Raw genomic sequence first — 27950 nt, forward strand, 5'->3', positions numbered from 1 at the left:
TTACAATAAGAAACTGAGACCATTCGGCCCCCAGTCCTGCCCCCACCCCAACTTAGAGGCAGGGCTCACGTTCTTTCCTTAGCTGTTTTAAAACCACTGACTGATAAAGACAGGCGCTTTTATCAACTCCACCCTGGCATGAGAAATCCGAAGCTGCTTGCTTCTCCAGGAGGCGTGGCCTGTCCTGAGGGTTTTGGGAGAGGGTCTGATGGCTGTCGCCCGCCGTCTCATAGCCTCGCCCACCCTCCCATCCAGGCTCTCTCCCAGCAGACTGACAGTCCAGCCCCTATTTGCCTGAGACGGTGCAAGAGATCTCAGCTCTGGTGCTTCGCTCTGATTTCATTGCTGCATGGATGCAGGAGTGTCTAATCAGGCTGGAGAGACTAGTGCATGGGAGGGCGAAATACACTTGCCTCTTCTTTGCCGTGAGCCTTCTAGACTCTTCTGGTCAGAAGGGCCGGGGTTGTGGAGATGCAGAGAGAAGCACTGTGCTGCGGGACGCCTTCTCTGAGGCAAAGGAGCAGGCCTGGAAATCCGGGGGCCCCTTCACCAGATGTGTGAGCGACTTGAGTGACTCCTGCTTCCTCTCTGGTTCTCTGTGGGTTTCCTCACCCGTGAAAGGGAGGCAGGTCTGGGTGTTGACAGCCTCTGATGCTCGCTGAGTACCCCTGTGCCAAGTGCCTCTAGAGCCACACATGACAGGCTCCCCCCCAGCCCCCAGCCCCAGGGTAAGGGCTACTGTTCTCCACCTGCTTGTAGGAGGGGTGACCAGGTGGGTGTCAGCTTTGTCTTTTTTTTGGTTTACTTTTTAGGGCTGCACCTGCGGCATATGGAGGTTCCCAGGCTAGGGGTCCAATCGGAGCTGTAGCCACCAGCCTACGCCACAGCCACAGCAAGGCCAGTGAGCCCCATCTGTGACCTACACCCTGGCTCACGATAATGCTGGATCCTTAGCCCACTGAGCAAGGCCAGGGATCGAACCAGCATCTTCATGGATACGAGTTGGGTTCTTAACCTGCTGAGCCTCAACGGGAACTCTAGTTTTGTCTTTAAGAGACAGATGTGCGCCCTCTGCCTTTCTCCCTGGAACATGGCTTGCACACGACACGACCCCCAGGGCTGTGGGAGGGCTTGAGTTGAACCCAGGAGGCACCTCCTATCTCCGTCGTACACAAACAGAAATAAGCTTCTTTGGGATTGAAGCTCTGCTATTTGGAGTTTTTGATACTTCCAGCAGAACCTAACCCTAATCAATACAGTATGAACGGGCAGGGAAACGCAGGCACCTGTGGTTAAACAACCTGCTCAGAGCTACACAAGCTCTGAGGTGTCAGGGCCACGTCTGAACCTACTGATGGATCTTCGTGTCACCAGATCCCAGAGCAGAGCATGTGGCACGAAGGCTGTAGGTTTGGATCTTTCTCTCCAGGAGAATGAACTGGCTGCAGGTGGCCCCAGAGAGCCTCTGGATGTGCTGAGTTCTCATATATGGAAGTCCTCAGGCCTCACACAGAACCAGGAGCTGCAAATGAAAACATTTAAACTTTACACCTCCTTTTTTTTTGAGATAGGTTTTTTTTTTAATTTTCTTATTAGAGTTGATTTACAATGTTCTGTCCATTTCTGCTGTACAGCAAAGTGACCCCATCATACCTATATATACATTCTTTTTCTCATATTACCTTCTCTCATGTTCTATCACAAGTGATTGGCTATAGTTCCCTGTGCTGTATAGCAGGACCTCATTGCTTATCTATTCTAAATGTAATAGAATAGTTTGCATCTATTAACCCCAAACTCCCAGTCCATCCCACTCCCTCCCCCACAGCAAATACCAGTCTGCTTTTTTGAGCTCGGTTTTGAGAATGTATTGCCTCTGTTTTTATTGTGATTCCTTCCATTGCGAGTTATATAATGTAATTTTTTTCCTGGCCACTCCTGTGGCATATAGAAGTTTCTGGGCCAGGGGTCAATCCTGTGCCACAGCAGTAACCAGAGACACAGCAGTGACAACACTGGGTCCTCAATGCTCTGAGCCACCAGGGAACTCCGAGATATCTTAATTTTCTTTTTTTTTCTTTTTTATTTTTTTTTCTTGGCTGCATCCAGGGCATATGGAAGTTCCTGAGCCAGGGATCAAACCCACACCACAGCAGTGACAACACTGGATCCTCAAACCACTGAGCCACCAGGGAGCTCCCTTTCACACTTTTTAGGCGAGGAAATAATAAATTTGTGAGGAGTTCACAGGGCAAAGAAACCGAGGTTTGGGGTGCTCAATTAAGGAAGAATCCAGAGTTTGGGCTTAGGGTAGTAAAGTCTCAAAGTAAGCAGGTGCGTTCATACAGGCGTCTCTGGCGAATTCCCCAGTCTCTAGCGATAAGAATGTCTTACCTCCAGGTGCAGGAAGGGTGCCTTTCACAGGAGAGATGGATTTCCTGTTTTCTGGAAGACAGAAGGGAGAGTTAGGGTGTCCCTCCTGCGCTGGCCATTTCTCGAGTAACTCTAATTCCAAATGATTGATATGCCATTGTGGCATGTTTTGCAATGGCCCTACAGGAACACTGAAACATTTTTAAGAAAGATTAACTGAAAATTGGAATTCTTTCCTTCATTTGGACCTTCAGTTACAGGAAACGAGGCCCCCCTCCGACCAGCTCCCAGCTCAGTGGTACACCAGGCACCCATGGTTTTCGGTTAGAGACGTGCTGGGACCAGCTCCTCCGAGGGAGAAGCCATGCGGTGCTCAGAGTCCAGGCTAGAGGGAGCTGAGCCAGAAGGTGCTGGAGCAGTTCTGGTGGTCACTGGGCCAGGTCCACCCCCTTGCAGATCTCACATCTGGCCTTCTGGGCTCCTTGGGGGTCAGGCCCCCGGCACAGTGTCACCTCCACAGGAAGTCATCTCGTGCTGCAGGTCCGGGCCGTGGTCTGCCTGGAGCTTGTCCAGCCCACTCTTAGATCAGCCCAGCTTCCTGGCTTTAGCAAGGCAAAGACAGGGCACCAAGCCTGGTCCACAGCAGGTGTTCGGGGAATGTCTAGTGACAGTGATATTATGAACCTCCAGACTTCTGGAGCCTGAGACTGGAGGCTTTGTAGGCTCTGTGAGTCCATGGAGTCTATGATTTCTCTCCAAGCAGACCTGTGAAAGGAAGGGGCAGGAGCTGTGGTTGTGGGGAGGAGGGGGAGCTCTTCTCTGGCTGTCCCCTTCCGGTATTGCCGCCTGTTGCCCTTTAGTGCCCTGTCTGTGCCGCCCTTGGGGTGTGTGCAGTGGCCTCTGACCTGCCACTCCCCTCCACCCTGCTTCTTCCCACTGTCTGTGCAACATCCCCAAAGGATGCTCAGCGGACATACAGAGCTCACAGCTCCGAAGCAGAATCTCATCATCCCCGCCCACCCTGCTTTACCCGGAGCAGCAGTGCCTCCAACGTCCTCCTCCTGGGACTCCTCCTCAACTCCCCACTTCCTCCTCCTCCCACCCCTCCAAGGCTGCCTGCCCCGGTCCCGCCACGGATACACGGCGTTTCAGTCTCTCAATTTTGAAATGTAGCCATTTGAGTTGGACAGAAAGAGACAACAGTTTGCAGGAAACAACTGCCTGCAGAGATTAACCACCGGTGAAGATGCCCCGTGTCCGTCAATTCCCGTTGCTGCATTCACCCGCTTGTGAGACTCCGACGCCCACCATCATCTCACATTTGGTCATTTTCCCTTCCCCTTTGATTTTCCCTGCCACCATCACTCGGTCGACCCCTTCCCCAAATTGTGTGACCTTCCTTTCAAGTTCCCGCCACAGACCCTGGACCCAGATGCCCACCACGACCCTTTATGAGACTAACTTCTCCTCGCCCTCGGGGCTGGTGCTGTCTTGAGCTCTACCCGTCTGTTTCGGATGCCTTAATAAATCTCTTTTGCTTTCCTGACTTGGCCTTGTGTGTTCTTCCTTCGGCAACCTAATATCATAGGTGAGCATCCTAGAAGGCCCTCTGCCTGCAAGGCCGTTCCACCCAGCCCTTGCTTTCGTGGGAGCCTGTACTTATTTCAAGGGGCCCAAACCCAAAGACACAGCTTCTGTTAAGGCTTTTGGCTGCCCTCTGCTCTTTGATAGTCCTGCACACATCACTGAGGAACACGTCACATGTCACAGTCACAAAGGCCAAAGTGGAGAACACAAATCAGGGTTCTTCTTCTTCTTCTTCTTTTTTTTTTTTGTCTTTTTAGGGCCACACCTGCGCATATGGATGTTCCCAGACTAGGGGCTGAATTGGAGCTGCAGCTGCCAGTCGCCACAGGGATCTGAGCCACGTCTGTGACCTAGGCCACAGCTTGCGGCAACGCCGGATCCTCCACCCACTGAGCAAAGCCGGGGATTAAATCTACATCCTCACAGAGACAAGGTCTAATTCTTAACCTGTTGAGCCGCAACGGGAACTCCAGGGGTTCATTTTATAAAATGAAATAAAGAGTTAGCAATTGCAGGTCCCAGTCCAGGAGCTAAGTGCTGGCGCACATCCTTGCAGGACACGGCCAGGCACCGTGTTCACTACAGAAAGACGAGGAAAGACAGTAGGCTGTGTCCCTCCCTTTTACCACAAAAGCAGATTTCTCAGAAGCCTGACAGGCACTCCCCCAATCCCTACCAGACTTCCCCTTATGTCTCTGCCAGACCTGATCTCATTACTACCTTTGGCTGCCAGGGAGGCCAGGGAAGTCAACACGCTAGCCTCTCCATCGTACAGCCAGCCAGGAGAAGAGAGTCAAGGAAGAGTACTTCACCCTTGGAAGGTGAAGTGCTCCTACTATGACTGATGCCTTGGGGTCTAGGACAGACTCCCTTAGCTGCCCCAACTGTGCACCTGGCCCAGACCTGTGGGTAGCAGAGCTCAGTGGAAAGGCTGCATGGCTCCATGCCTGAGCACTCGCCCAGGAGAAGCAGGCAGGTGGGTTCCAATTCTAGCCGTGGGGAAACTATGAATCTTTTTGTAAAGTGGAGATAATAGTACTTGCCTTACAGGGCTAAGGTAAGCCTCAATGAGATGATGTTCTTAAGACACTTAGCCCATTACCTGCCCCCACTCCCCAAAAAGCCCATATATTCATTCAACAAACATAAGCTGCATTGGGAGTCTCCGTGTGCCAGGCACTGTGATAAGTGAACTGGTCTGGGTTCCCATATGCCCTTGAGGGCAGACTTATCCAAACACATCCAACTGGATGTTTGACAAGTGCCTAATTAAATGGCAGGGGCAAAAGCAAAGTCACGGTTAATTAGGTGGGTAATTCAGCTGCACATGCAGAGGGCCAGCACACATACAATGTCAGGCTGCCTTGGTGTGTGTCCTAGCTGGTATTCACTAGCCCTGTGACCTCATTGTGCCTCAGTTTCTCCATCTTCAAACGGTTATGTGAGGATTAGCTGGATTAATACGCGTCGAGAATTTCAAATAGTGTTAGGTCCATAGCAAAGGCTTTTATGTGTTATCCATCATTATCTGTCTACTTTGTGGCGGAGACAAAACCGAGATTTGGGAAACAGATGTAGTGACAGAGCAGAACAGCATGTGCCAAAGGGCACCCGAGACTAAATCTCAGAGCTGGTGGGTATGGAGAAGAAGTTTCATGGGGAAGGGCCACTCGCGCTTGCTTGGGAATTCTGGGATGGGTGGAGATGTGTAAAAGAGACATCCTCTCACCTCCCCGAAATGGCGGACGGCCTGGGGAGGCCTTGGTGGGTAGGAAGGAGCGTGGATGATGAGGGCAGCGAGGACAACAGTGACTGAGGGGTGTCGGGTGGAGGCTGGCAGAGCCGTTGGCCCTGTGCGAAGAGCTGAAGACAGCTGGTCTGCTACCCTCACCCTAATACAAGGCCTCCCCTGCCGTCCTGGAGCCCAGTGCCCGGCCCAGTTCTAGGACCTGCCTCGGAGTCAGCGCTCCCCTTGGGCGGTGCAAACATCTGCCTCGGTCCTCCCACCCTGTTTTCAGAAGCGGTGTCCACCAGAGTCGGGCACCAGGCCGGATCCTGGGGCGATACGACAAGGGCTAACACTCGGGAAAGTGCGGTGACCTCAGCGACAGCCCAGGTCGGAACGACCTACAGCACAAACGTGACCGTGGGTACCTTGGCGCCAAACCAACCCGGTTTTGCCCAAGGAACCGGGGGCGTGACCCCGCGCACGCGCAAGGCTCAGGAGGCGGAGCGCGCGGCAATATATGGGGCAGAGCGCGCTCGGATTGGCAGGAGAGGGGTTTGCGCGAAGGTGGGCCGGCCCCGCGGTGATGGACGGAGCTGGGAGCGCAGCGATTGGCCGGATGCAGCATGGGCGGGATGAGGTGCGCGGACTGGCGGGAGACAGTGCGCGGCGGTGGGCGGGCCCGGCGGTGAGGAGCGCGGTGGGGCGCTCGGTGATTAGCGGGATACGGCAGTGGGCGGGGCGGGGCGCGCGGATTGGCGGGAGACGGCGCGCGGCAGTGGGCGGATCGCGTCGCACAGCGAGGTAAGTGGGGTCTCGTGTCGCCCTGGCCAAGTAGGGGCCCGGGTGTCCACTCGTAGCGGCGGGTTAAGCGGCGTCTCGCTAGGGCTGAGCGGTGTCTCTGCTGTATCCCCCCCCACGACGGCCCCAGGGTGCGGGCCGAGGCCGTGGTCTGGGGCTTATGGCCCTAGGGCTCCTTCCGAGACTGCGGCTAGAGTGCCGCCCCGGCTCTGCACTTTGGGGCAGAAAGTTAATTCAGATTCCGTCTCAGCCGATAGCTGTTCGATAGGGACAGAATACAAGTCACCTAGTACCCAGTCTAAAAAGGCCATTTAAAAAAAAAAAAAAAAAGGAGGAGGGAGTAGAAATCGAATTTAGTGCCTGCCACATCTTATTTAACCCGTTACACGCACACTATTATCATCCCAGCACGCATGTAAAGTAATGACTGAGCTACTCCTCCCACTGATCTTGGAACCTGCTGTGGATTTCACGCCTGAAGCACATCTCAGTGGGGCTTGTGGCTGCTTCTGGAAAATGGGCTCAGGTGCCTATACCTCTGCGCTCCTGGAGGTTTTACTCTAGTCCGAGGAGGCAGACAGTAAACTTAAAATGTATTGTTTGTTGGAAGATCTCTGCCATGGAAAACAATAAACACTGGAGAAGCAGAAGTGGCAGGGGAGGATTACAGGTGGAGAAGGTGAGTTTTGAGCAGCCTGAAGGCAGTGAGCCACACGTGTGTGGGAGAAGAGCTGGCCACGGGATTGGGGGGGGGGGGAGGTGCAGGAGAGTGGAACCAGGAGGGCAGATCTCTTAGGCCACTGTAGGGACTGGGTTTTTATTCTGTGAAATGGGGAACCTTTGGAGGTTTTTGAGCAGAGAAGTGAGTACTTATATTACTTAATAACTTTATAGTAGGCTTGTGTGATAACAGGCTGGCTTCACACCCTGAGATGGGGCAGATGCCCAGGAGCTGGCTGGAGGCGGAAGAGGCGTTCCACTTGGGGGGGGGGTGGAGTTTGAGACCCCGAGAGTTGTCCAGGTGGAGGCGTGCAGCAGGCAGGGGACCCTTGAGATGGTTTGGAGGGTGGGAGAAGCATTTCCTAGCTTTCCTCATCTCCCCTTTGGGTGAAGGGTACGGGGCAAGGTGTTGGTAGCACAGTCGAGTTCCAGGTGCTGGTCACTACAGGTCTGCCCTCCTCCTGGTGCCCTGTGGGCACAGAGGAGCCACACCAGGAACGCAGCTGCTGTGGGCGTGGGCTGGGGCTTCATGACTGCATTTGTGTTCTCACAGGGTCCACCTCCTCCTCGGCCTGGCCTCAGTAGGTCTGGACGCATCAAGCATGGCCATGTTTTCTGAGCAGGCTGCCCAGAGGGCGCACACTCTGCTGTCCCCACCATCAGCCAGCAACGCCACCTTTGACCGAATCCCCGTGGTGACTTACACCAACTCGTCCCAGCCCTTCCGACTAGGGGAGCGCAGCTTTAACCGGCAGTATGCCCACATTTATGCCACCCGCCTGGTCCAGATGAGGCCCGCCCTGGTAAGCCGGGCCAAGCAGCGCTGGGGTAAGTGATGAGTTTGGGGAAGTGTTTCTGTGTTTGTTGGGCACCAGTCTCCTGTGCCTTGGGGCCGTCTTTCTTTCATAATCACGTGGCCTGGGCAGTGCAGATCTTTCTCTTTTTTTCCCGTTTCTTCCTTGGTGATCTGTCCTGCTTTACGTTATCCTTGGTGAAGCAGGACCCCACCACCTTCAACTTTTGGGTGATGCTGCATCACCTCGTTCTTACTGCTTATAAGAGTGGCTTTCTGGGAGTTCCCCGATAGCCTAGTAGTTAAGGATCTGGCGTTGTCACTGTTGCAGCTTGGGTCACTGCTGCGGCGTGAGTTCAGTCCCCGGCCTGGGAACTTCTGTATGCTGTGGATGTGGCAAAAAAAAAAAAAAAAAAAAAAGACTGGCTCTTCATGTAGTTTTTGATTCACCTGTTTTGTCTTTAAACTGATGTAGGAGAGACCACGTCTTATTCATGTTTTCTGCCCCCAGCCTTAGGCCTCCTGGGTCTCAGCCCAGGTTGCACACTGGAGCCACTTGGGAAGCTTTGGGAAGCGCTGGCGACTGGGTCCATCCCATCCCCCCAGGTCAGCTGCATTCACTCTGATGTTCTAAGCAGCCGGGAGAACACGTGACCCGGTGGAGCTGCATCATCACATCAGAGGTGTCTTCTTTACTGCAGGCACAAGTGTTACTCCTCTTTCCTCCGCCACATGGCAAGGGTCTCCTTCCTCTGGCTCCCAGTGCCTTTTGCTCACTTTCCTTGAAGCCTTTAGGGACGCCTTCCTCAAGCCCAAGGTCAATGCCATCCCTTAGATTCTTTATAGCAGTACTTGCTGGGGTACCAGGTTTCTCATCTAATAAAACTGCCCAGGGACAGAAAACAGCCATTTTATTTTGTTCACAGACTGGGGCCCACGATGAACGGGCCTCGGCTGGGTGATTGGCAGCGGGCAGTATCATTCTCGCGCTATCCTGGCTCTTGGTGCTGGCTTCACCCAGAACACCTCCACGTGGCAGCTCCGTGTGGCCAGGCTTCCTCCCCAGCGCTCAGCCCATTTCAGAATTCATTTCTCGGAGTTCCCATCGTGGCGCAGTGGTTAACGAATCTGACTAGGAACCATGAGGTTGCAGGTTCGATCCCTGGCCTTGCTCAGTGGGTTAAGGATCCAGCGTTACCGTGAGCTATGGCGTCAGTTGAAGCGGCTCAGATCCCACACTGCTGTGGCTGTGGCTGAGGCGTAGGCTGGTGGCTGTAGCTCTGATTCGACCCCTAGCCTGGGAACCTCCATGTGCTGCAGGTGTGGCCCTAAAAAGCACAAAAAAAAAAAAAAAAAGCAAAAACAAGAATCAGCGTTAGAGTTTAGGTATAGGTACTACTCTGCAGTGGTTTCCTGTGGCTGCTGTAATAAGCCACAAAGCCACAAACTAGGTGGCGCCAACAACAAATTTATCCTCTCCCAGCTCTGGAGGCCAGGAGTCTGAAATCCAGGGGCCACGCTCCCTCCAGCCCGCTTCTCCTCTTCCAGCTTCTCGCAGCTGCCCCAGCTCTGCCAGGCCTGTAGCCACGTCCCTCTGGTCTCTGCCCCGTCTTCACGTCGCCGTCTCTGCATGTCTGCCTCTCTTGTGAGGACCCTTGGCCTCCAGGGCCCAGCCACATCCAGCGTCCCTGTCCTCCTGGGGCCGGGTCAGCCTTTAGGTCTGGGGGTCCTTGGCCTGGATGTTCTCTCCCCTGCGGCGAAGGCCAGGGCCCCGGGCTACCCGTGTTGCCAGATGAGGCTGTGCCAGCTCGCCACAGGGGCTCAGGTGAGCCGCTCGGTCCCTGAGCTCGTGCCCCCCGTGCTTCAGGCGAGGGCGTCATCGTGAAGAAGCTGTGTGAGCTGCAGCCCGGGGAGAAGTGCTGTGTGATCGGGACCCTCTTCAAGGCCATGCCGCTCCAGCCCTCCATCCTGCGGGAAGTCAGCGAAGAGGTGAGGCCGGCTGTCCCCCATGCGCCTTTCCTGGAACACCGCCCCCGGGGGCACTGCCTTGGATCCAGGCGACTGGAGCTGGGCCACTGCCCTCGGGGCAGCGGGACCGTCTCAGTGATGCGGCACAGAAGCCTTGGTGGGGCTCTGGCCCCAGTCTGCTCACCACCCCCATCTTCGAATTTCAGCACAACCTGCTCCCCCAGCCTCCTCGGAGCAAATACATCCACCCGGATGACGAGCTGATCTTGGAAGATGAATTGCAGCGCATCAAACTGGAGGGCGCCATTGACGTGTCCAAGCTGGTCACAGGTGGGGTGTGGGGACGGCGCCCTGCGGGTCTGGGTGCTGGCGCACACTCACCTTCCCCAGGGTGACAGGTTTGGGTTCAGGCAGGGGGTGAGACCCAGGTAGGGGTCAGTTCTCCCCTCAGTCTGATGGCTGTGAGCCCAGGCAGCAGATGCTCAGTGCGAATTCACCAGCACAGCAGAGGAGAACTGGCTGCGGTTGTCGTTTGGGGGCCTGAAAAGAGGTGGTAGCCCCTCAGGCCCCCCTCTTGGGTCTGACCCTGCTGCTCCCCAGGGACGGTCCTGGCCCTGCTGGGCTCCGCGGGGGATGACGGGAAGTTCCTGGTGGAGGACCACTGCTTTGCAGGGCTTGCCCCTCAGAAGCCCACACGCCCCCTCGACACAGACAGGTGAGGAGCAGTGCCCGGGCCCAGTCAGTGGGCCAGGGCAGTCGCAGTGGTTGGCCCTATGTCCCCTGCCCACGTGGAGCTCCTCTACGAGCGCCACACGGCCTCCTGGGGGACCCCTGCTTCCCCAGCACCCAGGAGGACCCCCACTTGTCTGGCAGGTTTGTGTTGCTGGTGTCTGGTCTGGGCCTGGGTGGAGGCGGGGGTGAGAGCCTGCTGGGCACCCAGCTGCTGGTGGACGTGGTGACGGGGCAGCTTGGGGACGAAGGGGAGCAGTGCAGTGCCGCCCACGTCTCCCGGGTCGTCCTCGCCGGGAACCTCCTCAGCCACAACACCCAGAGCAGAGATTCCATCAACAAGGTACGGCGCCCACCTGCCTGCGCTCAGGCCCCTTCTCCCCCATGGCGGGCCTGGCGGGAAGCGCCCTGCAGTGACCCAGGAGCCTCCGGTGCTCGGGGGCCAGGCCTCATGCTCAGTCCTAGCTTTCTGAGGGCGGCTGGGGGGCTTGAGGCCCAGAACTCTTACTGAGCCGCTGTGGGTGGGGCTTTGCTCTGCTCTCGGTCCTCCTGGGGGGGCTCTGGGCATCCCTTTGATCCGGGCCCCCCTTGGAGCCTGACCGACCGGGTGTGGGCTTCCACTCCCAGGCCAAGTACCTGACCAAGAAGACGCAGGCAGCCAGCGTGGAGGCCGTCAAGATGCTGGACGAGATCCTCCTGCAGCTGAGTGTGAGGGAGCTGGGGGTGTGCTGGCCTTAGGACTTGGCACCGCCGTTGGGCACTGGAGGGCGGGGGCACGGGACTCTAGCGGGGGGGTGTGGAGGGCGCTGGGCCTACAAGCTCCCCTGCCCCTGTGCCCTCCAGGCCTCCGTGCCCGTGGACGTGATGCCAGGCGAATTTGACCCCACCAACTACACGCTCCCCCAGCAGCCCCTGCACCCCTGCATGTTCCCTCTGGCCACTGCCTACTCCACGCTCCAGCTGGTCACCAACCCCTACCAGGCCACCATCGATGGAGTCAGGTAGCCACAGTCCAGCCTGACCCCTGGCCTTTTGCCTCAGTGGCACCGGGGCTGTGGCGGGGTTGGGGGGGTGCCCTGTGCGTGCTGGGCCAGCTCCCCGGGGTGGGGCCAGCCGAGCCTTGCCTTGCAGGTTCCTGGGGACATCCGGACAGAACGTGAGTGACATCTTCCGGTACAGCGGCATGGAGGATCACTTGGAGATCCTGGAGTGGACCCTGCAAATCCGCCACATCAGCCCCACAGCTCCTGACACCCTAGGTAAGGGGACCAGGCACACGGGGTGGGAGCAGAAGGCAGGGACGGCCTGAAACGGCTCCCTCGGTGCTCGGAGGTTCCCAGAGTGGATTTGCACTGGCCAGCCTTGCCGTGACCTGCCTCGGGAAACGTCCAAAGCTTGACGTTTGTTTTGGGGGCCCCTCTGGACTCTTACCTGTCTCTGGCCAAGGCTGTGCTTGGAGCTGAAGGCCAAGGGAGCATACGGGAGCTTGAGCCAGGCGGAGCACGGCACCTGTCCCCGGGCCTTCCCCCAAAGGGCGAAGGCAGCAGCAGAGCAGGCCGACCTGGTTCGGGGGTCATGGGGCAGCGTGCGGAGATGCTTTTGTTGTGACAACTGGCAGGACTACTGCCAGGGTCACACTCGTGTGAGATGGCGCCCCGGGTCCCCCTTGGGCCATCCTCCCCCTGCAAGTGCAAATGTCCCCTGTGCCGAGGCTGAGAAGCCCAGCTCTCAGTGGCAGGGCCTTCTTCTCCAGGTTGCTACCCTTTCTATAAAACCGACCCGTTCATCTTTCTCGAGTGCCCACACGTCTACTTTTGTGGCAACACCCCCAGCTTTGGCTCTAAAATCATCCGAGGTAAGTTTTGTCTTCTGGGGGCCCCGGCTGTGGCCGTCAGGAGCCATATGCTCCCACCCGGGGCCAAGATGCACAGAGGAAGAAGCCTCGCGGGGTGCACGGGCCCGTGGGCGGAAGGCTCAGACTCTGCCACGGCGGAAGCTCTGTGCCAGGGCTCACTCTGGTTGGTGTGGCTTTAGCTTTGGCCCTTTCTGGTGTCCTGGGCCCTTTGTTTCTGATCCAAAGGAGCTCCTGCGGTGCCATGGGGGGACTTCCCTTTGAGGCTCACCCAGAACCAAGGTGGGCCCCACGTGGCTTCTCTGCAGGCCCCGAGGACCAGACAGTGCTGTTGGTAGCTGTCCCCGACTTCAGCTCCACACAGACCGCCTGCCTCGTGAACCTGCGCAGCCTGACCTGCCAGCCCATCAGCTTCTCAGGCTTCGGGGCAGAGGAGGAGGACCTGGAAAGCCTGGGTCTGGGCCCCTGACTCACAAAGGCGGCCTTGTCTCGAGAGGCCCCGGCCGTTCCTCCCCTGTGGCGTCAGCACCGTGGCAGCTTTTGCTTTGTAAATAAAGCCTGACTGTTTACTGGTGTTGAGCTGAGCAGATCTGGAGCTGGGCAGGGCACTCTTGTGGGGTGCCTCCCTCCTCTCCCCCCCCCCCCCGACTCCCTGCTGGTCAGGATGACACGTGGTCAGTGACACATCTGCCGTGAGCTCGGTTTATTGGCGTGGCCTGGGCAGGTGGCTGAGAAGTCGGCCCTGGCCCAGCCCTGCAGCGGCCCGTCCTCCGCGGGGCCGGCAGGCAGAGCAGGGGCCCGATGCAGGCCCTGGCTCTTAGGTGTCCAGCACATTCTTGCCCCGTCCTGGCAGGGCCCACACACCAGGGGGCCTTCCGTGTGCTGATGGCCGCCGAGCTGGCCAAGGCGACGTGGCTACAGCTGCAAGCTCGCGCGTTGGCAGACCGGCCCTCAGAAGTCCCCAAAATTCACTGTGTAGGTCTCTACTGTGGTGAAGGGAAACTCTGAACCCGTGGCCACCTCCCTCTCCTCCTCCTCCTCCGGTCCCAGCTCTGTCCCAAACTCCGTCACCACCTCTGTGTAGGTCTCAGTCTCCGACTCCTCCCAGTCAGCTGTGGTCTCGGGGACCACATGCCAGGGCCCCAGGGTGGGACTGGGGGCAGGGGAGGGGGCGAGGGTGGGCATGGGGAGCAGCGTGGGGGTGGTGGGGGGCGGCGTGGGGGTGGTGGCCAGGCTGGCCGTGGCATTGAGACGCCGCAGCCGCATCTGTTCGCGCATCCGCAGCCGGTACTGCAGGCGGCGGTGCTGCATGCGCCGCTGCTGGGGGGTCATGGGGCGCGACGGGTCGATGTGGGGGATGGGCCGGTTCCCGTTCATGGCCATGATCTCCCGGATGCGCTTCCAGTTGGAGCGAGCCAAGATGAAGTTGCACTGCGTGGCCCCGATGTCGTAGTCCACGTTGCAGGTCTTGGAGCTCGGGGTGTAGCCCTCTGCATGGGCTGTCACGCGGTACTCACCCGGGTTCAGGATGCGCCAGTAGTCGCCACCGCTCGCTGCAGAGGGAGGGTGGGTTCGGCTGCCTGGGAGTCGCTCCTTCCCAGGCCCCAGATCCCCCAGTGCCCCCAGCCCTCCCTCTGTCTGGGGGGAGACCTTGGGGCTGGGGGGGGGCAGGGGGGGTTCAGAGGAACAGGGACACGCCGGGCAGGCCAGGCTTGCCTCACCACGACCTCGCGGCTTTGGCCCCCTGCCTGGGGAAGTGGGTAGAGCTGTGCGCTTGTGTACCTGTCTTGACTCCGTGGTTAATGCCACTCACGGAGATGGTGGCATTGGCAATGGGGATGCCCTGCTCGTCCGTCACTACCCCCTTGATGCCGCGGTGAACCTGCAGGGAGAAGGCAGGGCCATGTCCACACAGAGACCTCACACAGCCTGCTGCTCCCCTGTCGCGGGCTCCCCCAGCCCTTCACCAGCCTCTCCCCAGATGCAGCCTCGCCCCGCCAGCTCCCCCCTTCCCTGTGGCCCCTGCACCTGCTCCATGAAGGTGAGCAGAGCTTCCTTGTTATTCTCCCACTCTCGGGGCAGCTCACTCTCGTGAGGGAACTTGTCGCAGCCCAGGTAGATGGAGAGCTCCAGGCAGTTGGTGTGCAGGTAACTGAAGTCATTGATGGCTGGGCAGGGCAGACACAGCCACCGTCAGCCACCCCCCAGCACCCCGCTGCCACCCGATGCCCCACCGCACACCCTCCGAGGCCGACTCACTCCCAGATCGGGGTTTCCACTTGGCCCCGTTGACGATGCCCATGCCACCGGTGTAGTCCTGCGCCTGGCACCCTCCCCGGTACGGCTCGGTCATGGTGAGGTGGGTGGAGGCGAAGGAGATGGCCAGCCAGCGGAAGATGGCGTGGTCTGGGGTCTCCTGTGCCTCGGATACCTCTTCCTCGTCCTCTCCCCGGGCGGCCGCCATGGCCGCGGCCAGCAGCTGCTCCTGGCTGGGCGGGCGGGCCATGTCGTAGGGGTACGACACGAGCCGCTCGCCGCCGTTCAGGTTCGCCCCCAGCACGAACGGGTTCTTCTCCATCCAGGCGATGATGGCCCGGACCTCCGTGGACACCTGGGGCGGCCCGAGTGTGAGGTCCACCGTCTCCATCGGCCTCCACGCAGACCCCACAGCTGGACACACGCCCCTCTGTCCCTCCAACCCCCTGTGGTCTCAGCGCCTGGGCTGTCACCCCCAGCCCACCTCCAAGATGCCCCGGGCCCCAAGGATTGGGCTGCTCCCCCAGGCCCTGTGGGCCGGGCTGTGGCCTCACCGTGGCATCTGGCGAGAGGTAGCGTTCGGGGATGGGCAGGTTATTGTTGGGGACCCGGAAGGGGACCCATTTCCTCTCCTCGGCTCCCCAGAGCACAGAGTTGAGATCCGGGAAGTCCTCGTAGATGTCAAAGCCCTCCTCGGTCCACAGTCCCAGCGCCCAGTTCCCAAACTCTGAGCCCTGGGAGAGCGAGCCAGATCTGCATCCAGGGCCCCCCCCCAGGCCCGGCCCCCACCCCCACCCCGCCCTCCCCCGCCCCCTTCCCTCCACCCACCATCTGCGCTGCCACCTCGTAGCCGTCAGGGTTCAGCGAGGGCACCAGGTGGATGCGTGTGTCGTGCACCAGACTGCGCACGCGCGGGTTCCCATCGCGGTACTCTCGGCACAGGTACTGCATGAGCAGCAGCAGCAGCTCTCGGCCCAGCACCTCGTTGCCATGGATCCCAGCCGTGTAGCGGAACTCGGGCTCCCCTGCAAGGGCAGGAGCTTCAGCAGCCAACCAGCCTCTCGAGGCCTGAGGCCCAGGGGATCTGAGGAAGGACCCAAATGGGCCTCCCTTCCAGAGGGCTGGGGGTGCCTGAGGCTCGGGGGGCCCAGCAAGGGACTCCAGGGACAGGCGGGACGTGGCGAGCTGGGAACATCAATGGGGCAAGCCCAGCTGCAGCGCCCGAGCCTTGTCTCTGATCCATTGGGTGGGGGGCGGGTGTCCAGGGGGCTGTGGGGACCCTCACCCAGCTCGTGGTCCCCGGGGTTGTCCGAGATCTCCATGGCGTAGATCTTGAGCCCGCGCGAGCTCTTGCCCAGGCTGTATGTGCGGGTGATGGTGGGGCACTGCTCATTCACCACCTTCATCAGCTGGGCGCAGGAGAAGACACGGAGTCACGCGGCCCACCCACCCCGCTGCCCCCAGCCCGCGGTGGCAGCCTCACCCCAGTGACCACGCCTCCCCGGCCGCTGGCCAGGGCTCCCGGCCTCAGGACGAGCACCCCACCTGGCGCATGTCCTTGTAGCTGTGGTGCCGAAAGTCCAGGTCGTCGGTGGTCACGACCTCATTCTGGGCGTAGTAGCTGTGGACAGCTGCCGAGGCGGGCAGGTGGGGCCTTGAGTCGCCCACCTGCCAGCCCACGCTGGCTTGCCCCAACTGCCCGTCCACACCCCTGCGAGCCCCCTGCACTCACAGGACACGGGGCACCCCAGCACCTCCAGGCGCATGCACAGGCTGCCGTTCCAGGTTAGGGGGTAGACGCGGATGAAACGCGCCACCACTGGCTCCGGGAGCTCGCTCAGCACGGGCGTGTCCTTGTCCACGTTCCCATGGAAGGTCTGGGAAGAGACGGGCCTCAGAGCAGCCCCCAGCCCTGGTCAAGAGCCCACCTGTGGCCCGGAGGAGGGGCGTAGAGCCCAGGGCTCAGGTGCCCACCATTTCCTCGTAGCCGTTGGTGTACATCACCCACGTCTGGCTGTCGTTGCTGAAGCCCACGAAGAAGGAGGTCACGAAGTCGTCACTGGGGAGCAGAGGGTGGTCAGGGCGAGGCTGCCCTCCCCGCCCCAGGGCCAGGCCCTCGGGCTGCCTGAGCCTCCTCTTTGGGCCCCAGAACTTCAGAGCTAGCAGGTGTGGGGTGCTCAGCCTAGGTGTCAGGAGCAGCTGCCGGGCCCGCTATGTGGCCATGGGTGCTTATCTGAACACGGGGAACTGACCGGCCGTGACTGAGGAGCGGGGTGGGGGCCCTGGAGGGCCCACTGCAAGGTCCTGAACGGGAGGGACTCAGAACTGTGCCTGGAGCCGCCCACCCCCACAAAGCGCCTGGGAGCCTGGCCCACATACTGGATGCTGGAGTCACGGCCCTGGGTGATGACGCCCGTGAACTTGGTGGTCCTCCTGGTATCCACCTCGATCCACTGGGTCTGAGAGTCGTCCTCGGCACACCACGCGCCGTCGTAGTAGTCGTCCTCAGTGGCTCCGGCCTGTCCGGGACCGCAGGGAGGCTGAGCAGGCACGGAGCCCCTGCCCAGCTGGGAGACGGGCCCGGCCTGACACCCACCTGTATGTTGAGGCGGCCACGCTGTGCCCCCAGGCCGTGGCGCAGCATGGAGGAGGCCCGGATCTGGTTGTCCTCGATGCGGTGTGACTCCATCCCGATGGGGGGGCACTCTGGGGACACGGCACCCCAGGCTGGTGGCCCACTGGCTCCCTCCATCCCGCCACCAAACCCAGACCCGAGGAGCCCGGCACCCACTTGCCTCACGTCAGGAGGCCTCAGTCAGGGCAGCTCTGCCCCAGCCTGTGCTTTCCTGCCCTGGGCCTCGGCTTCCTCCTCTGGGGAATGGGCTGGTAATTCCAGTCTCCAAGGGGCCATAGGGCTCACAGGGACAGCCACCCCGGGACCCAGCCAGTCATAGGCATCGTCCACGTGGGGGCGTCTGCAGCTCCATCCCCTGGGGTCCCACCCAGGACACCCCAGAGCTTTTGAGTCACAGGATGGGAAGAGCAGGAAGGGGTTCTGGAGGCCTGGAGTGCCATCAAGTGGCCTCGAGTGGGTCCCTCGCCCCAACACACTTACCCTGCTGCTATTGCTGCATGGCCCTCACACCCTCACACCCACTCTTCAGCCCCTGCACCCCCAGCCCACACCCCATCCTGCAAACCTCATGACCCCAGCCCTCGCCTCCGTCCCACAACCCCTGCAAGCCCCCCGGTCCTTACACACCCCCCAGCTCCCAAACCCCCGGCCGCTCACTCACTGACTTTCTCTACTGGAGCCCACTCCTCCTCCAGCTCCTCGCCCTTTCGGGGCCCTGGGGGACAACGCAGACATGAGGTGGTGCTGAGGCTCCCAGAGCCTCCGGGAGCCCGGCTGCTCTCCCACAGGGACCCGGCTGTGTGGGCCCAGCCCCCAGCCCCAGAGACACACCTTTGTGGTCCTTGCCCTTGTCCACGGCCCATTTGTCATCCGTGTCCTCCTCCTTGCGGCTGCCACCCTCCTTTTTGGGTTTCTCTGAAGGGGGGAAGGTGGGAGGGGCCTGTCAGCTTAGTCCCGGGGCTTCGGGGTGGGGGCAGACCTGAAGTGGGGGCCGGGGTTGCGAGCAGCATGGTTGCACTCACTCAGCTCCTCTTTCTCTTCGTCTGTTTCCAGCCCGGTGTCTGGCTTCCGAGGCCTGGGAGGCCGGAAGTAATAGTCCACTGCAGGGAGGGAGAGCCCTGATGAGACGGCCCCGGGCTGGCCCCTGGGCCCCACACCACGGCCAGAGCTCTGAGGTTCACAGGGGCCCAGAGGGCAGGGCTGGGCGGGGGGTGCAAGACCGAGAGGTTAGATCGGGGTGAGCCTTGAAGATCCTCGGACCCTCCTTGAGGCGAGGAGGGAGGGTCCGTCCGAAGGGGAAGGCTGCCTGGGCACGGGCAGGCTGCGTGAGTCCCCGGGAGAGTCACCAGCCTGGCCCACCAGGAGGACCTGGCCTGGGGAGAGCTGGGGAAAGGCTGGGCAGGGAATGGGACATGGGCATCGGGCATCAGACACGCCTCGAGTGACAGGTGGCACCTGGGGCAGGGAAGGGGGGTTCTCGAGGGCCGAGCTGGGGCCAAGAGTCAGAAGGGTTGATGGGGACACGGGGCCTGACAAGGTCCGCAGCCCATGAAGAGGGGAGGGGTCCAACGGGGGCTGGGAGCAGGAGGGAGAACAAGGCGGCAGCTTGAAGGAGGCGGGCGTCCCGAGGGGCAAGGGGGAGGGGTGGGCAGGAGCCCTCGGGAGGGACAGAGAATGAACTGGGGCTCTGGAAGAACAGGCTGGAAGGGAGGGGACAGGTGGAGAGTGGGAAGGAAGTGAGCACAGACCCAGCCCGAAGGAGGAGAGTGGGTGAGCGTGGCCAGCCGGTGGGCACTTGGGGCGGCGAGGGGACGGCCACCAAGCTAAAGATGCAGGCGGCCCCCACCCCCGGGGTGCAGTGGCAGGGGCCCTGGGCACTCACGGTCGCCATAGTCGGGGATCACGTAGCCGTCCCCATAGTCGGGCAGCGGGGGTGGCAGTGGCTTCAGAGGCGGCTCTGTGGAGGTGGGAGGCAGAGGTGGGCCAGAGCCCACTCGCCTGGCACCCACCCTGCCCCGAGTCTGCTCCCATCCTACCGATCTTCTCCTCTGGAGCCTCGAACCCCCGCCTCGGCGGCTCGGCCTTCTCCTCAGGGCGCTCAGGCCAGAGTCTCTCCGGCCTCCTCCTGCTGGGGGGCGGCCGGGGCTGCTTCTGGCGCCGGATGTACTCAACTGGGGGAGAGGGTGGGCTCTGAGCGGGGCCCAGGCAGGGAGGGCGAGGCCTCCGAGCGGAGCGTCCCGGACCCCGGGCCAGGCGGACGGCAGGCCCCACTCACAGTCCTCGTAGTCCTCCCGCTCTATCTGGTCATTGTAGTCCAGCGTGGGCTGCTCTGTCTCCTCCTCCGGCTCTGGGGGGAGGCACTCGAGGATGCTCACTGACGCCCCCACCAAGGCCCACCCCGAACACCCAGCGGGCCAGGGCGGGTGGTGCCCTGAAGCCTGGTGGCTGTCGCCCACTCACCGGGCTTGTGCTCCCCATCATCCTCTCCGAGGCCCTCCCAGGGATTTGGGAGGGCGCCGCCTGCAATGCAAACCCCAGAAACAGGTGGGTTTGTGCCCTGGACGCCGGCTGCACAGCCTCCGTGAGACCTGGGCCCGCTGACCCCCCGAGGAGCTCATTCCCAGGGGGCCTGCGCTGCTCTGGCCCTCCGCACCCTACAGGCATTTCTGGGGCCAAAGACCCGGATGGCTTCCTGGGGAGCCCAGGCTCTGCAGGCTCTTCTGTCTGGGAGGACCTGCTGCAAAGCTGCCCAAGCAGGCAGGCACCATGTAGACCTAGAGCCACGTGGGCAGGTGGCCCTGGGGTGGGGGTGGGGGTGCCCAGGGGCCATTTCTCAGGATGGTAGGGAGCAAGCCCCACCCACGAGGCTGCCAAGTGCCCCCTACCCAGGGGAGGGGCGGCATTGTGTTCACGGAGGCCCCAGTGCCCACCCGGTCTGGGGGCCCTGAGGGTCTGCACGAGGCAGGGGCTTGGGGACCCACCCTCACCCCCTCTCCCTGCAGCCCAGCACATCAGAGGCCCAGGACTCTGGCAGACCCCAGCACACACCTCCCTCCTGGGGCAGCTCCTCGAGGCCGGGGCTGGGGAGAGGGGGCAGTGGCCACGGCGGGCTTTCTGAGGGTGTTGGGATGGGGTGCTTCTTCCCAGCCAGGGGCTTTTTGGTGGCCTTGGGGGGCTTCTCCTTGGGCTTCTTGGTGGCCTTAGGTGGCTTCTCTTTGGGCTTCTTGGTGGCCTTCGGTGGCTTCTCCTTGGGCTTCTTGGTGGCCTTGGGTGGCTTCTCCTTGGGTTTCTTAGGCGGCTTGGGCGACCCCTCTGTGGGCTGCTTGGTTGCCTTCGGCCCTTTGTCCTTCTTCCCTTTCTTCCCTTTGTCCTTGGCCTTTCCTGGAGGCGCTGTCCAAGATGCAGACTCGGGTCAAATCAGTGATGAGCCTTCTCTACGTCCCATGCGACCCCCACCCCCAACCCAAGGTGCACGCCACCTGGGCAAAGGGGCACTTGTGAGTCCTGCATTTCCCAGATCGGGAAACTGAGAGGTTAGGGCACTGCGGTCATGGCAGAGCTGGGGTCGGAAGCCAGGCTTTCTGGCTGCAAGACTCTACCATTACCACCCCTTGGCCTGGGTGGCTCAGCTCCCCTGGGAGGAGGCCCTTGTTCTCCCGCCTGCCAAAGCCTCGAGCAGCACTTCTTCCCCATTCGGCCACTCGGCCAGTCAGGGCTCACTGTTCTGTGCTGGGCACGGAAGGGGCAGAGGGTCCAAAGGGGGAGGCAGGCTCATTCCCGCCAAGGGCCACACAAAGTAAAGCACACGAGCCTGGGCCTCCCGGAAGTAAGAAAAGCTTCAAAGAAAAGGAACTCTTGTGGGCGCTCCCCTATCCAGGAGTAAGGAGTCTGGGGTGGACCATAACCCTATAGGGGGTCCTGGGGCCACACAGAGGACAGAGGGACACGCAGGCACCGCCACTGCTCGCCCATCTCAGAGTCTGTGGGGTGGGGGGTGGGGCAGGGGCAGGACCTGGGGCTGCCTGCAGGAATCCTCCAGGGCCCTGAGCAAATGCTGTTGAAATGTAATGGGGGAGGGGGGTCTGGACATACAGAACAGTTTATGAAATGCAGACACAGCCAGGAGAAATGGAGCCCCACAGACAGCAGCGCAAGAGGCCAGGACAACAATCCTGGAAAGGGGGGCAGGGGGCAAGATGGGTCCCAGGACCCGTCCCCCAGAGGTGGGGGAGGAGCCAGGAAAGATCTAGAGCGGTACGAAGGGGAGGAGCTGCTGACTTCAGGAATGATGGACGGTGCCTTGGAGTCTCCCGGGAGGGAGATCAGCAAGACCCCGTGCCACCCCCCAGAAGGTCGCGATAAACAGCTAAGATTTATTGACGGCGGATTATATAAGAGGCCCTGGGCTAAATGCTTTGGTGATGCATCACCTCATTTCATTCTCCCAATAACCCGGGACTACTGGCCACCACTCCCGGGAAGTCTTTCGGAGATGGGGGTCTTCTGCCACCACCCCCCCGCCTCTGTGCTCCTGGAGTAAGAGGCCAGGAGGAAGGTGCTGGGAAGCCTTTCCAGGGAAGGCTGGAGGCTGGGACTCCAGCAGTGGTGCGGGCTTGGCCAGTGGGAGCCACAATCAGTCTGAGTGGCCCCATTAGGACAGCAGGGCTGTTCATAGCTGGGAGCTGGGGAGGGGGCAGGAAAATGCCCTGTTAGCGCCAGCCTAATCCCTCTGGGGGTTTGGGGGCACTGGGAGGACCCAAGCCGAGGGGCAGCAGACCTGCTGGATGTGTCTCCAAACCCAAAGGGCTCCAAGCCAGCACTGACCTCTGCCTGGCACAAGGTCCCATGGGACATCTGGGCTCTCTGGGGCCTTACAGAGCCATTCTTCACGCAGGGCAGACTGGCCATCGGCCAAGCCCTAAGGAGGCCGGCCATTCTCACCTGCTGCGCAGGGCTCCCCGAGGTCCCCCCATCATGCCGAGGGCCACCCCACCCGGTGCTCTTACCCTCTCCAGCCACCCCGGGGTGCGCCCCGGGCTTGCCCCCCGCCTGGGCTTTTCGGACTGGAAGTGTGGGTTCAGGGGGTGGTGGGGCCTCCACGTCGTCCTCCCGGGGCTCGGACTCCAGCTCCGACAGGAAGCCCTCGAGGAACTCCTCGATCTCGTCGTCGGTCAGCACCGTCTGCGGGCGCCCCCCAGGACACAGGGCCAGCAGCGCCAGGAGGCAGCCGAGCAGGGGCGCCCCGCGCACGGCCGCCATGGCCGCGGCCCGCACCCGGCCAGGAGCGCGGGGGGCTCCGGGGAGGGGGTGCCGCGAGGCCCTGGGAGCGGGGGGTAGGGGTTCCTGGGAGGGGTGGGTGGGGAGGTCCGGGGAGGGGCGGGCGGAGGGGATGGGGTGGGCTCTTGGGAGGGGTGGGGGCGGAGGGGGAGATCTGGGGTAGCAGGGGACTCCGGGGTGGGGCGCGGGGAGCTAGCTCCGGGCCGGGCAGTGGCTCAGGAGTCGGTGGGGGTTCCGAAGGGGTCAGGGGGTTCCTAAGGAGCTGGCGGCGGCTGGGAGCTCAGGTCCCGCGTGGCGCCCGAACCGCCTTCTCCAAAGCGCCAGTGGCGGCCCGGGCGGGGGCGCCGGGGCTTCCGGAGCCGGCTCCCCCCACCCCCGGGGAAGGAGGAGGAGGAGGAGGAGGAGGAGGAGCCGGGCGTGGACGGAGGGGCTGCGGGGCTGCTGAGCTGTCCCGGCGGCGCCGCGCGCTTGGCATTTCCCGAAGTGGGAACTGCGGGCAGTGTCCCCGGGCCGGCGGGGGCTGGGGGGGGGGGGGTTGCCTGGGAAGGAAGGCCTGTAGGAGGGAGGGTGGGAGAGGATGCAGGGGGACCCCAAAGCGTGGGTCTCAGCGCCCCCAAGCCCCTGTCTCAATCACTCTGTGGCACGCTCCCAAGCCCGACGGCAATCTGGAGGCGACCAGGGAACCCTGAGAGCAGAGCCAAGCCAGGGACGGTGGCCTTGGGGACCATCCCCATCTCAGAAGGACCTTGAGGGCCAACCCATGCTTTCCTCTCTCTGGAGCCTTACCCTGGCAGCTCGGCAGTCACCAGCCTTCCTTCAGGCAACCAGCTAACCTCTGAGGTCCATGAAGAGCCCGGGGCCCTGTGTTGGCCCCAGGGAGGGACCACATTTTGGGAATTCACTGTCTAGTAAGGGGCAGGTGCACAGCTGGTCTCACTCAGGGCAGGAGACCCCTACACCCTCAAGGTCCTGATGCACAAGGCCAGGTTTGGAGCGGGGTCAGCGTTGGAGCAGGGAGGGAGGAGATTTCAACTTTTATCAACTGGTATGTGTCATTCATAGAAATGGACTGTCACAAGTGGGGAGGGACTCAGCACTCACGCAGCGATTTCCGTACAAGTTCGGGGGCTTCTGGCCCACCCCTGTGCTCCCAGCAGCAGGAGGAGGGATCCCAGGTAAGATCCCCAGCAAGGAGATGGGGGGCAGCAGCCCACTTACCTGGCCTGTCTCTAGCTGGTGCCATAGCCTCAGACGAAGCCAGGTCAAGTCATGGGAATATCTTAGGGGCAGTGTGTGTGTACCCAGCTCTGTGTGGAAGATGGAGGGGCCACAAAGGCATAGGGGGTCACACAGCACCCCTGAGGACATGGATCGGCTGGGGAGAGAGGATGGGTGCCTTCAACCCAAGGAAGCTGTGTGCCGGGATCTGCTCTGGGAACGGTTTACTTCCCACCCAAATAGGAGCCACAGATGTGGGGGGGTCAGGTCCCCTCCCCTAGAGTTTCCTTTACTATTTCCCGTGATGAACATGGCTTCACCTCTAAGGCTACTGCTTTCTCACCAGCTGAGACCCCAACAAGGGCAAAGAGCCATTCCTCTCCTTCCTCTGACCAGAACCCAGTTTTTAAAAATTGTCTTTACAATAACTCCAGCTACCACATGGGCCCTGGGCACAGGGAGAGTGGGTAGTCAGAGAATCCCAGGATCGATTAGTGATGTCTGCCATGGGTGCTGGCAGAGGGAGCTATGCCACGTGTGCCTGGTGTTTCCATAAGGCTTCTCGAAGGGCAAATGCTGGCTGGTTCCAAATAGGCATGACACCTAAGGCCAGAGTTCCCAGAACATTCCTCCTTGAAGGAATGAGGAAGCAAGAAAAAGCACATCTGGAGTCCACGGGCCAAGTCTGGCAGCGGTCAGCCCTGAGCCAACATAGTCTGTGAGGGTTGGGCCCAGGTGGGAAAATCCAGGGGCCCCCTGATGATGAACAGGCAGCTGCCAGGGGGCGCTGTGGGGGCTGGTGGCTAACCCGGACCCAGGGGCTGGGCGGGGGCAGGATGCAGGGGGATCTGCCTCCTCTCACCTCTTTCTTTCAAGGCCCTTCCTTTGCTTCTCACTGGCTCACTTGTTCATACTTAAAAGGCAGTGGGACTGTGTCAAGAGCTGGTCCCTAGAGTCCAACCGCAGCCCTGCCCTCCTGGCCATCTGATCACAGCAAATAACCTCACGCCCTCACTGTGCAGACGAGCTGGGACTTGGCACGTGCTGTGCGGTACACAGTTTCAGCACTGACAACCCAGCTCCCAGCTCTTGTCACTTCCCTTAGGAGACCAAGTCCACCCACCTGGGCTCCCGGGGCCCGCTCCCCACCAGCCGGCCCCAGTCAGGCCTCCTTGTCCCTGTGCTGTCCCCGCCTGCCGTGTGTCCCCAGGCTGGTCCTGGCAGCTGCAGGATGAAGCAAGCTCTTACCCATAAATGTCCTCTGCGAGCCTCTGAATCATCGTTCTCGAAACTTTGCCTTGGAATTTGTTCTGTTGCCCCCAGTTGAGTGTGTCAAACAGGGAGCCCCAAGGCTGGGGGTGGGGGGGGGGGGGGGTGGGGGCGGGGGCGGGGGGCGGCTGCAGAACGTCACTTCCCTGGGAACAGCTCCCGAGGTCAGCTGGCTCACACATGGCTCAGATTTGGGCTCCACATCCTCTGCCAGGGAAAATAGAAGACGTACAAAAATTAAAAAAGAAAGAACGTTTTCCTCAGCCGCAGTGAGTCACCAACAAGAACATGAGCAAAGGCCCTGTGGGGGGCTGGGCCCAGGGGTAGGCCGGGCAGGGAGAGGGGCTCCTGCCCTCCTCCCCTGAGGGTCTGGGCAGGTGGAGGGGAGGGGTGACCGCTCTCCATGCTGGGCCAGTATCTCCCTTCTGTGGGCAGGGCCAAGACTCCTCTCACCCGGGATGTCCCGCAGACCCAGCCTGTTCGGAGACCCCCAAACCAAACTCCCCAAGGGCAGCAGCCCAGAGCAGGAAGAGGCAGGCCAAGAGGTGGGAGGCTTGTGGCCTCCTGTGGCGGCCACTCACCCTTCCCACATCCAGTGCCCACTGCCAGCGGGTGGGGTATCTGTGTCCTTGTCCAAGAGCTCTTCTGAACTAGTCTGGGAGTCTGCTGGGCATCCTGCCCCCGCCGCCCCTACTGCCCACTTCCTAAGAGGGTTCTGGGGCTCTCCCTCCCAGTGAGGTCTGCCCCAGGGGACTGGACTGGACAGGCCAAGGCAAGGAGACATCTCATTCTGGGGGACCCACCCAGAGTGGGGAAGGGGAGTTCTTGGGGGTGCCCGGCCTGGGCTGGGGTAGGGGGGCTCATTGAACTTCCCGGCAGCTTCCTGAGGGTCAGGCTGATGGAGCCCACTGAGGCAAGGGTGGAGACAGAAGGCAACAGGGCCGGTGCTCTCACCCCTGACCCGGTTGGGTGGGTCCTGTTTCCCTCCGGGGCCAAGAGCTCACTTCGGAGGGCCGCTAAGAAGGAACCATGTCCGGAGGGGTGTCCCCAGCCTGGGGTCAGGAGCAAGGGCGCTGCAGAGGTTGCACTGCAGCCCGTCAGGGGGGAGTGCAGTGCAGAGGCCCTTCGGGCAAAGGGTCACACAGAGGCGCCAGGGCCACTTTGCCCCTGTCAGTCATGCCCTTAGAAGGACGGGGTTTGGGGCACCAGATGCTCCCACAATGGTGGGGGGCGGGGGTGACCAGGAAATGGGAGGAATGGGACCCGCCCACTTCCCGCTGTGGCGTGGTCAGTCCCACAGGGGTGGGGAGGGAAGACACCGCAAATAGGATGAGAAATCGAAGTCTTGGGAGTTCCCACTGTGGCTCACCAGGTTGAGAACCCAACTAGTATCCATGAGGATGCAGGTTTGATCCCTGGCTTCGCTCAGTGGGTTAAGGATCCAACGTTGCCGTGAGCTGTGGTGTAGGTCGCAGGCGCAGCTCAGATCCTGCGTTGCTGTGACTGTGGTGTAGGCTGGTGACGACAGCTCTGATTGGACCCTTAGCCTGGGAGCTTACGTATGCCCCAGGTGCAGCCTTAAAAGTGCAAAAAAAAAAAAACAAGAGAAGAAGTTGCAGCCTTGCTGTAGGGTGGCCTCCATGCCATGCTTGGGCCTCTCAGGGAACCCCTTCATTCTAAAAGTCGCAGCAGAATCTCTGCATCCAGGGGCACCCCATCTCAGCTTCCTGAGTCCCCAAGAAAAGATGTCTCCAGACCATCCTGCCAGGCCCGCCAGCCATGTCAGCAGGAGAGGCTGCCTCATCCACGTTGCCATGGCTGGAAAGCCTGTGATCTCATCACCCTCCGCTTCCCAGTCCCTCCCTGCCCCACCCCTGCCACAGCGTCGGCCCCCTCACTCTGGTCCCCTGCGATCTGTGCACATGTCTGTGGGTGTGTGTCCCTGACTGCGGCTCATTTGTTCACTGGGCAGGTCTCCACGGAGCTTTCAGCAAAGGTCCAGGCCTGAGCGTGGCCAGAGCCCCAGCAAGCATGGAAGCAGCCTTCCTCTGAAGACAATCAGACCAGAGGGAACAGGGAGTGGGCGACTGGACCCCTCAGCACAGAGGGCTCGGGGGGTGGGGGCACTGACCCCCTGGGAAGTGGAGTCCTGCCCAGTGGGAGAAAGGGAAGGGGGACCCCGGGTGGGAGTGGGGCTCTGCCCGAGGCACAGACTCCTCACATGGCCCCTGGGCCGGAAGTGTGGGCAGTGAGCAGGGCAGTGACAGTGACCAACGCTTGTGGAGCATGTGCCCCCTCTTTCCCATTTCCCCCCATGTTTCAGGAAACAGGCCCAAGGAGAAGTGAGGGGTCCAGGTCACAGCATGTCAGGGGCTGCTTGTCTGAGAGGCCAGGCCGAATGGTCTTTCCATCCAGTCTACACAGCCTCTGGCGCCAGGCCTCGGGGCACCAGCTCCTCCTGCCGAGGCCCAAGCATGCCCAGGAGCCGCCCCGATGCCTCAGTCTGGGCAGAGGTGGAAACTCACCTGCCGCCAGGACCAGTGTGTCCCATTTCTCACTGGGGCAGCCACAGAGCCCCGGGACTGGGGACGGGACCGGCGGAGCCTGGGAGGCCGGGAAGAGACCCTCTGAGGCCGCCAGGGCCTCAGAGGCAGCAGCTCAGAAGCGGCCCAGCTGTGGCCTAGATGAGGGCGTCTATGGGGGCGGGTTCAGGAAGGCTCAGGGAGGCAGCTCCGCACAGCAGGGC

General features: G+C 61.2%; 3 protein-coding genes across 7 annotated transcripts; 1 reads left to right on the forward strand and 2 right to left on the reverse strand.

Moving 5' to 3' along the window:
- Window positions 1-6410: 6410 nt before the first annotated feature.
- POLD2 (DNA polymerase delta 2, accessory subunit) lies at window positions 6411-13123 on the forward strand. Of its 2 annotated transcripts, none has more exons than XM_047763042.1 (11): window positions 6411-6490; window positions 7761-8035; window positions 9868-9989; window positions 10175-10298; window positions 10569-10683; window positions 10842-11040; window positions 11325-11405; window positions 11541-11698; window positions 11829-11956; window positions 12451-12552; window positions 12858-13123. In XM_047763042.1, exons 2-11 carry the CDS (start codon window positions 7810-7812, stop codon window positions 13016-13018), a joined length of 1416 nt encoding a protein of 471 aa, XP_047618998.1. In that variant the 5' UTR covers window positions 6411-6490; window positions 7761-7809; the 3' UTR covers window positions 13019-13123. The 2 variants fall into 2 exon arrangements, with proteins under 2 accessions (XP_047618998.1, XP_047618999.1); XM_047763043.1 differs by lacking the exon at window positions 6411-6490 and adding an exon at window positions 6510-7166.
- A 114-nt stretch (window positions 13124-13237) lies between these two features.
- On the reverse strand, window positions 13238-22740 carry AEBP1 (AE binding protein 1). Its single transcript, XM_047763041.1, has 21 exons — window positions 22447-22740; window positions 20489-20830; window positions 19901-19960; window positions 19716-19787; window positions 19477-19611; window positions 19323-19397; window positions 18463-18540; window positions 18272-18355; window positions 18102-18155; window positions 17402-17511; window positions 17185-17324; window positions 16780-16864; window positions 16538-16682; window positions 16351-16436; window positions 16091-16214; window positions 15634-15830; window positions 15360-15539; window positions 14809-15160; window positions 14578-14717; window positions 14332-14431; window positions 13238-14102 (listed from the first exon to the last, which is right to left on the reverse strand). The coding sequence occupies exons 1-21, from the start codon at window positions 22697-22699 to the stop codon at window positions 13501-13503; spliced, it is 3414 nt and encodes a 1137-aa protein (XP_047618997.1). The 5' UTR covers window positions 22700-22740; the 3' UTR covers window positions 13238-13500.
- An 89-nt stretch (window positions 22741-22829) lies between these two features.
- LOC125117278 (cuticle collagen 13-like) lies at window positions 22830-25294 on the reverse strand. Of its 4 annotated transcripts, none has more exons than XR_007132577.1 (3): window positions 25184-25294; window positions 23504-24024; window positions 22830-23270 (listed from the first exon to the last, which is right to left on the reverse strand). XR_007132577.1 is itself a non-coding variant. In XM_047763045.1 (3 exons), the coding sequence occupies exons 2-3, from the start codon at window positions 23958-23960 to the stop codon at window positions 22972-22974; spliced, it is 324 nt and encodes a 107-aa protein (XP_047619001.1). In that variant the 5' UTR covers window positions 23961-24024; window positions 25184-25294; the 3' UTR covers window positions 22831-22971. The 4 variants fall into 4 exon arrangements, 2 of the variants coding, with proteins under 2 accessions (XP_047619001.1, XP_047619000.1); XM_047763045.1 differs by having other exon boundaries at window positions 22831-23270; window positions 23936-24024; XM_047763044.1 differs by having other exon boundaries at window positions 22831-23270; window positions 23936-24092.
- Window positions 25295-27950: the final 2656 nt, after the last annotated feature.

Source organism: Phacochoerus africanus, chromosome 16, assembly GCF_016906955.1.
Source record: "Phacochoerus africanus isolate WHEZ1 chromosome 16, ROS_Pafr_v1, whole genome shotgun sequence".
NCBI lineage: Eukaryota > Metazoa > Chordata > Mammalia > Artiodactyla > Suidae > Phacochoerus > Phacochoerus africanus.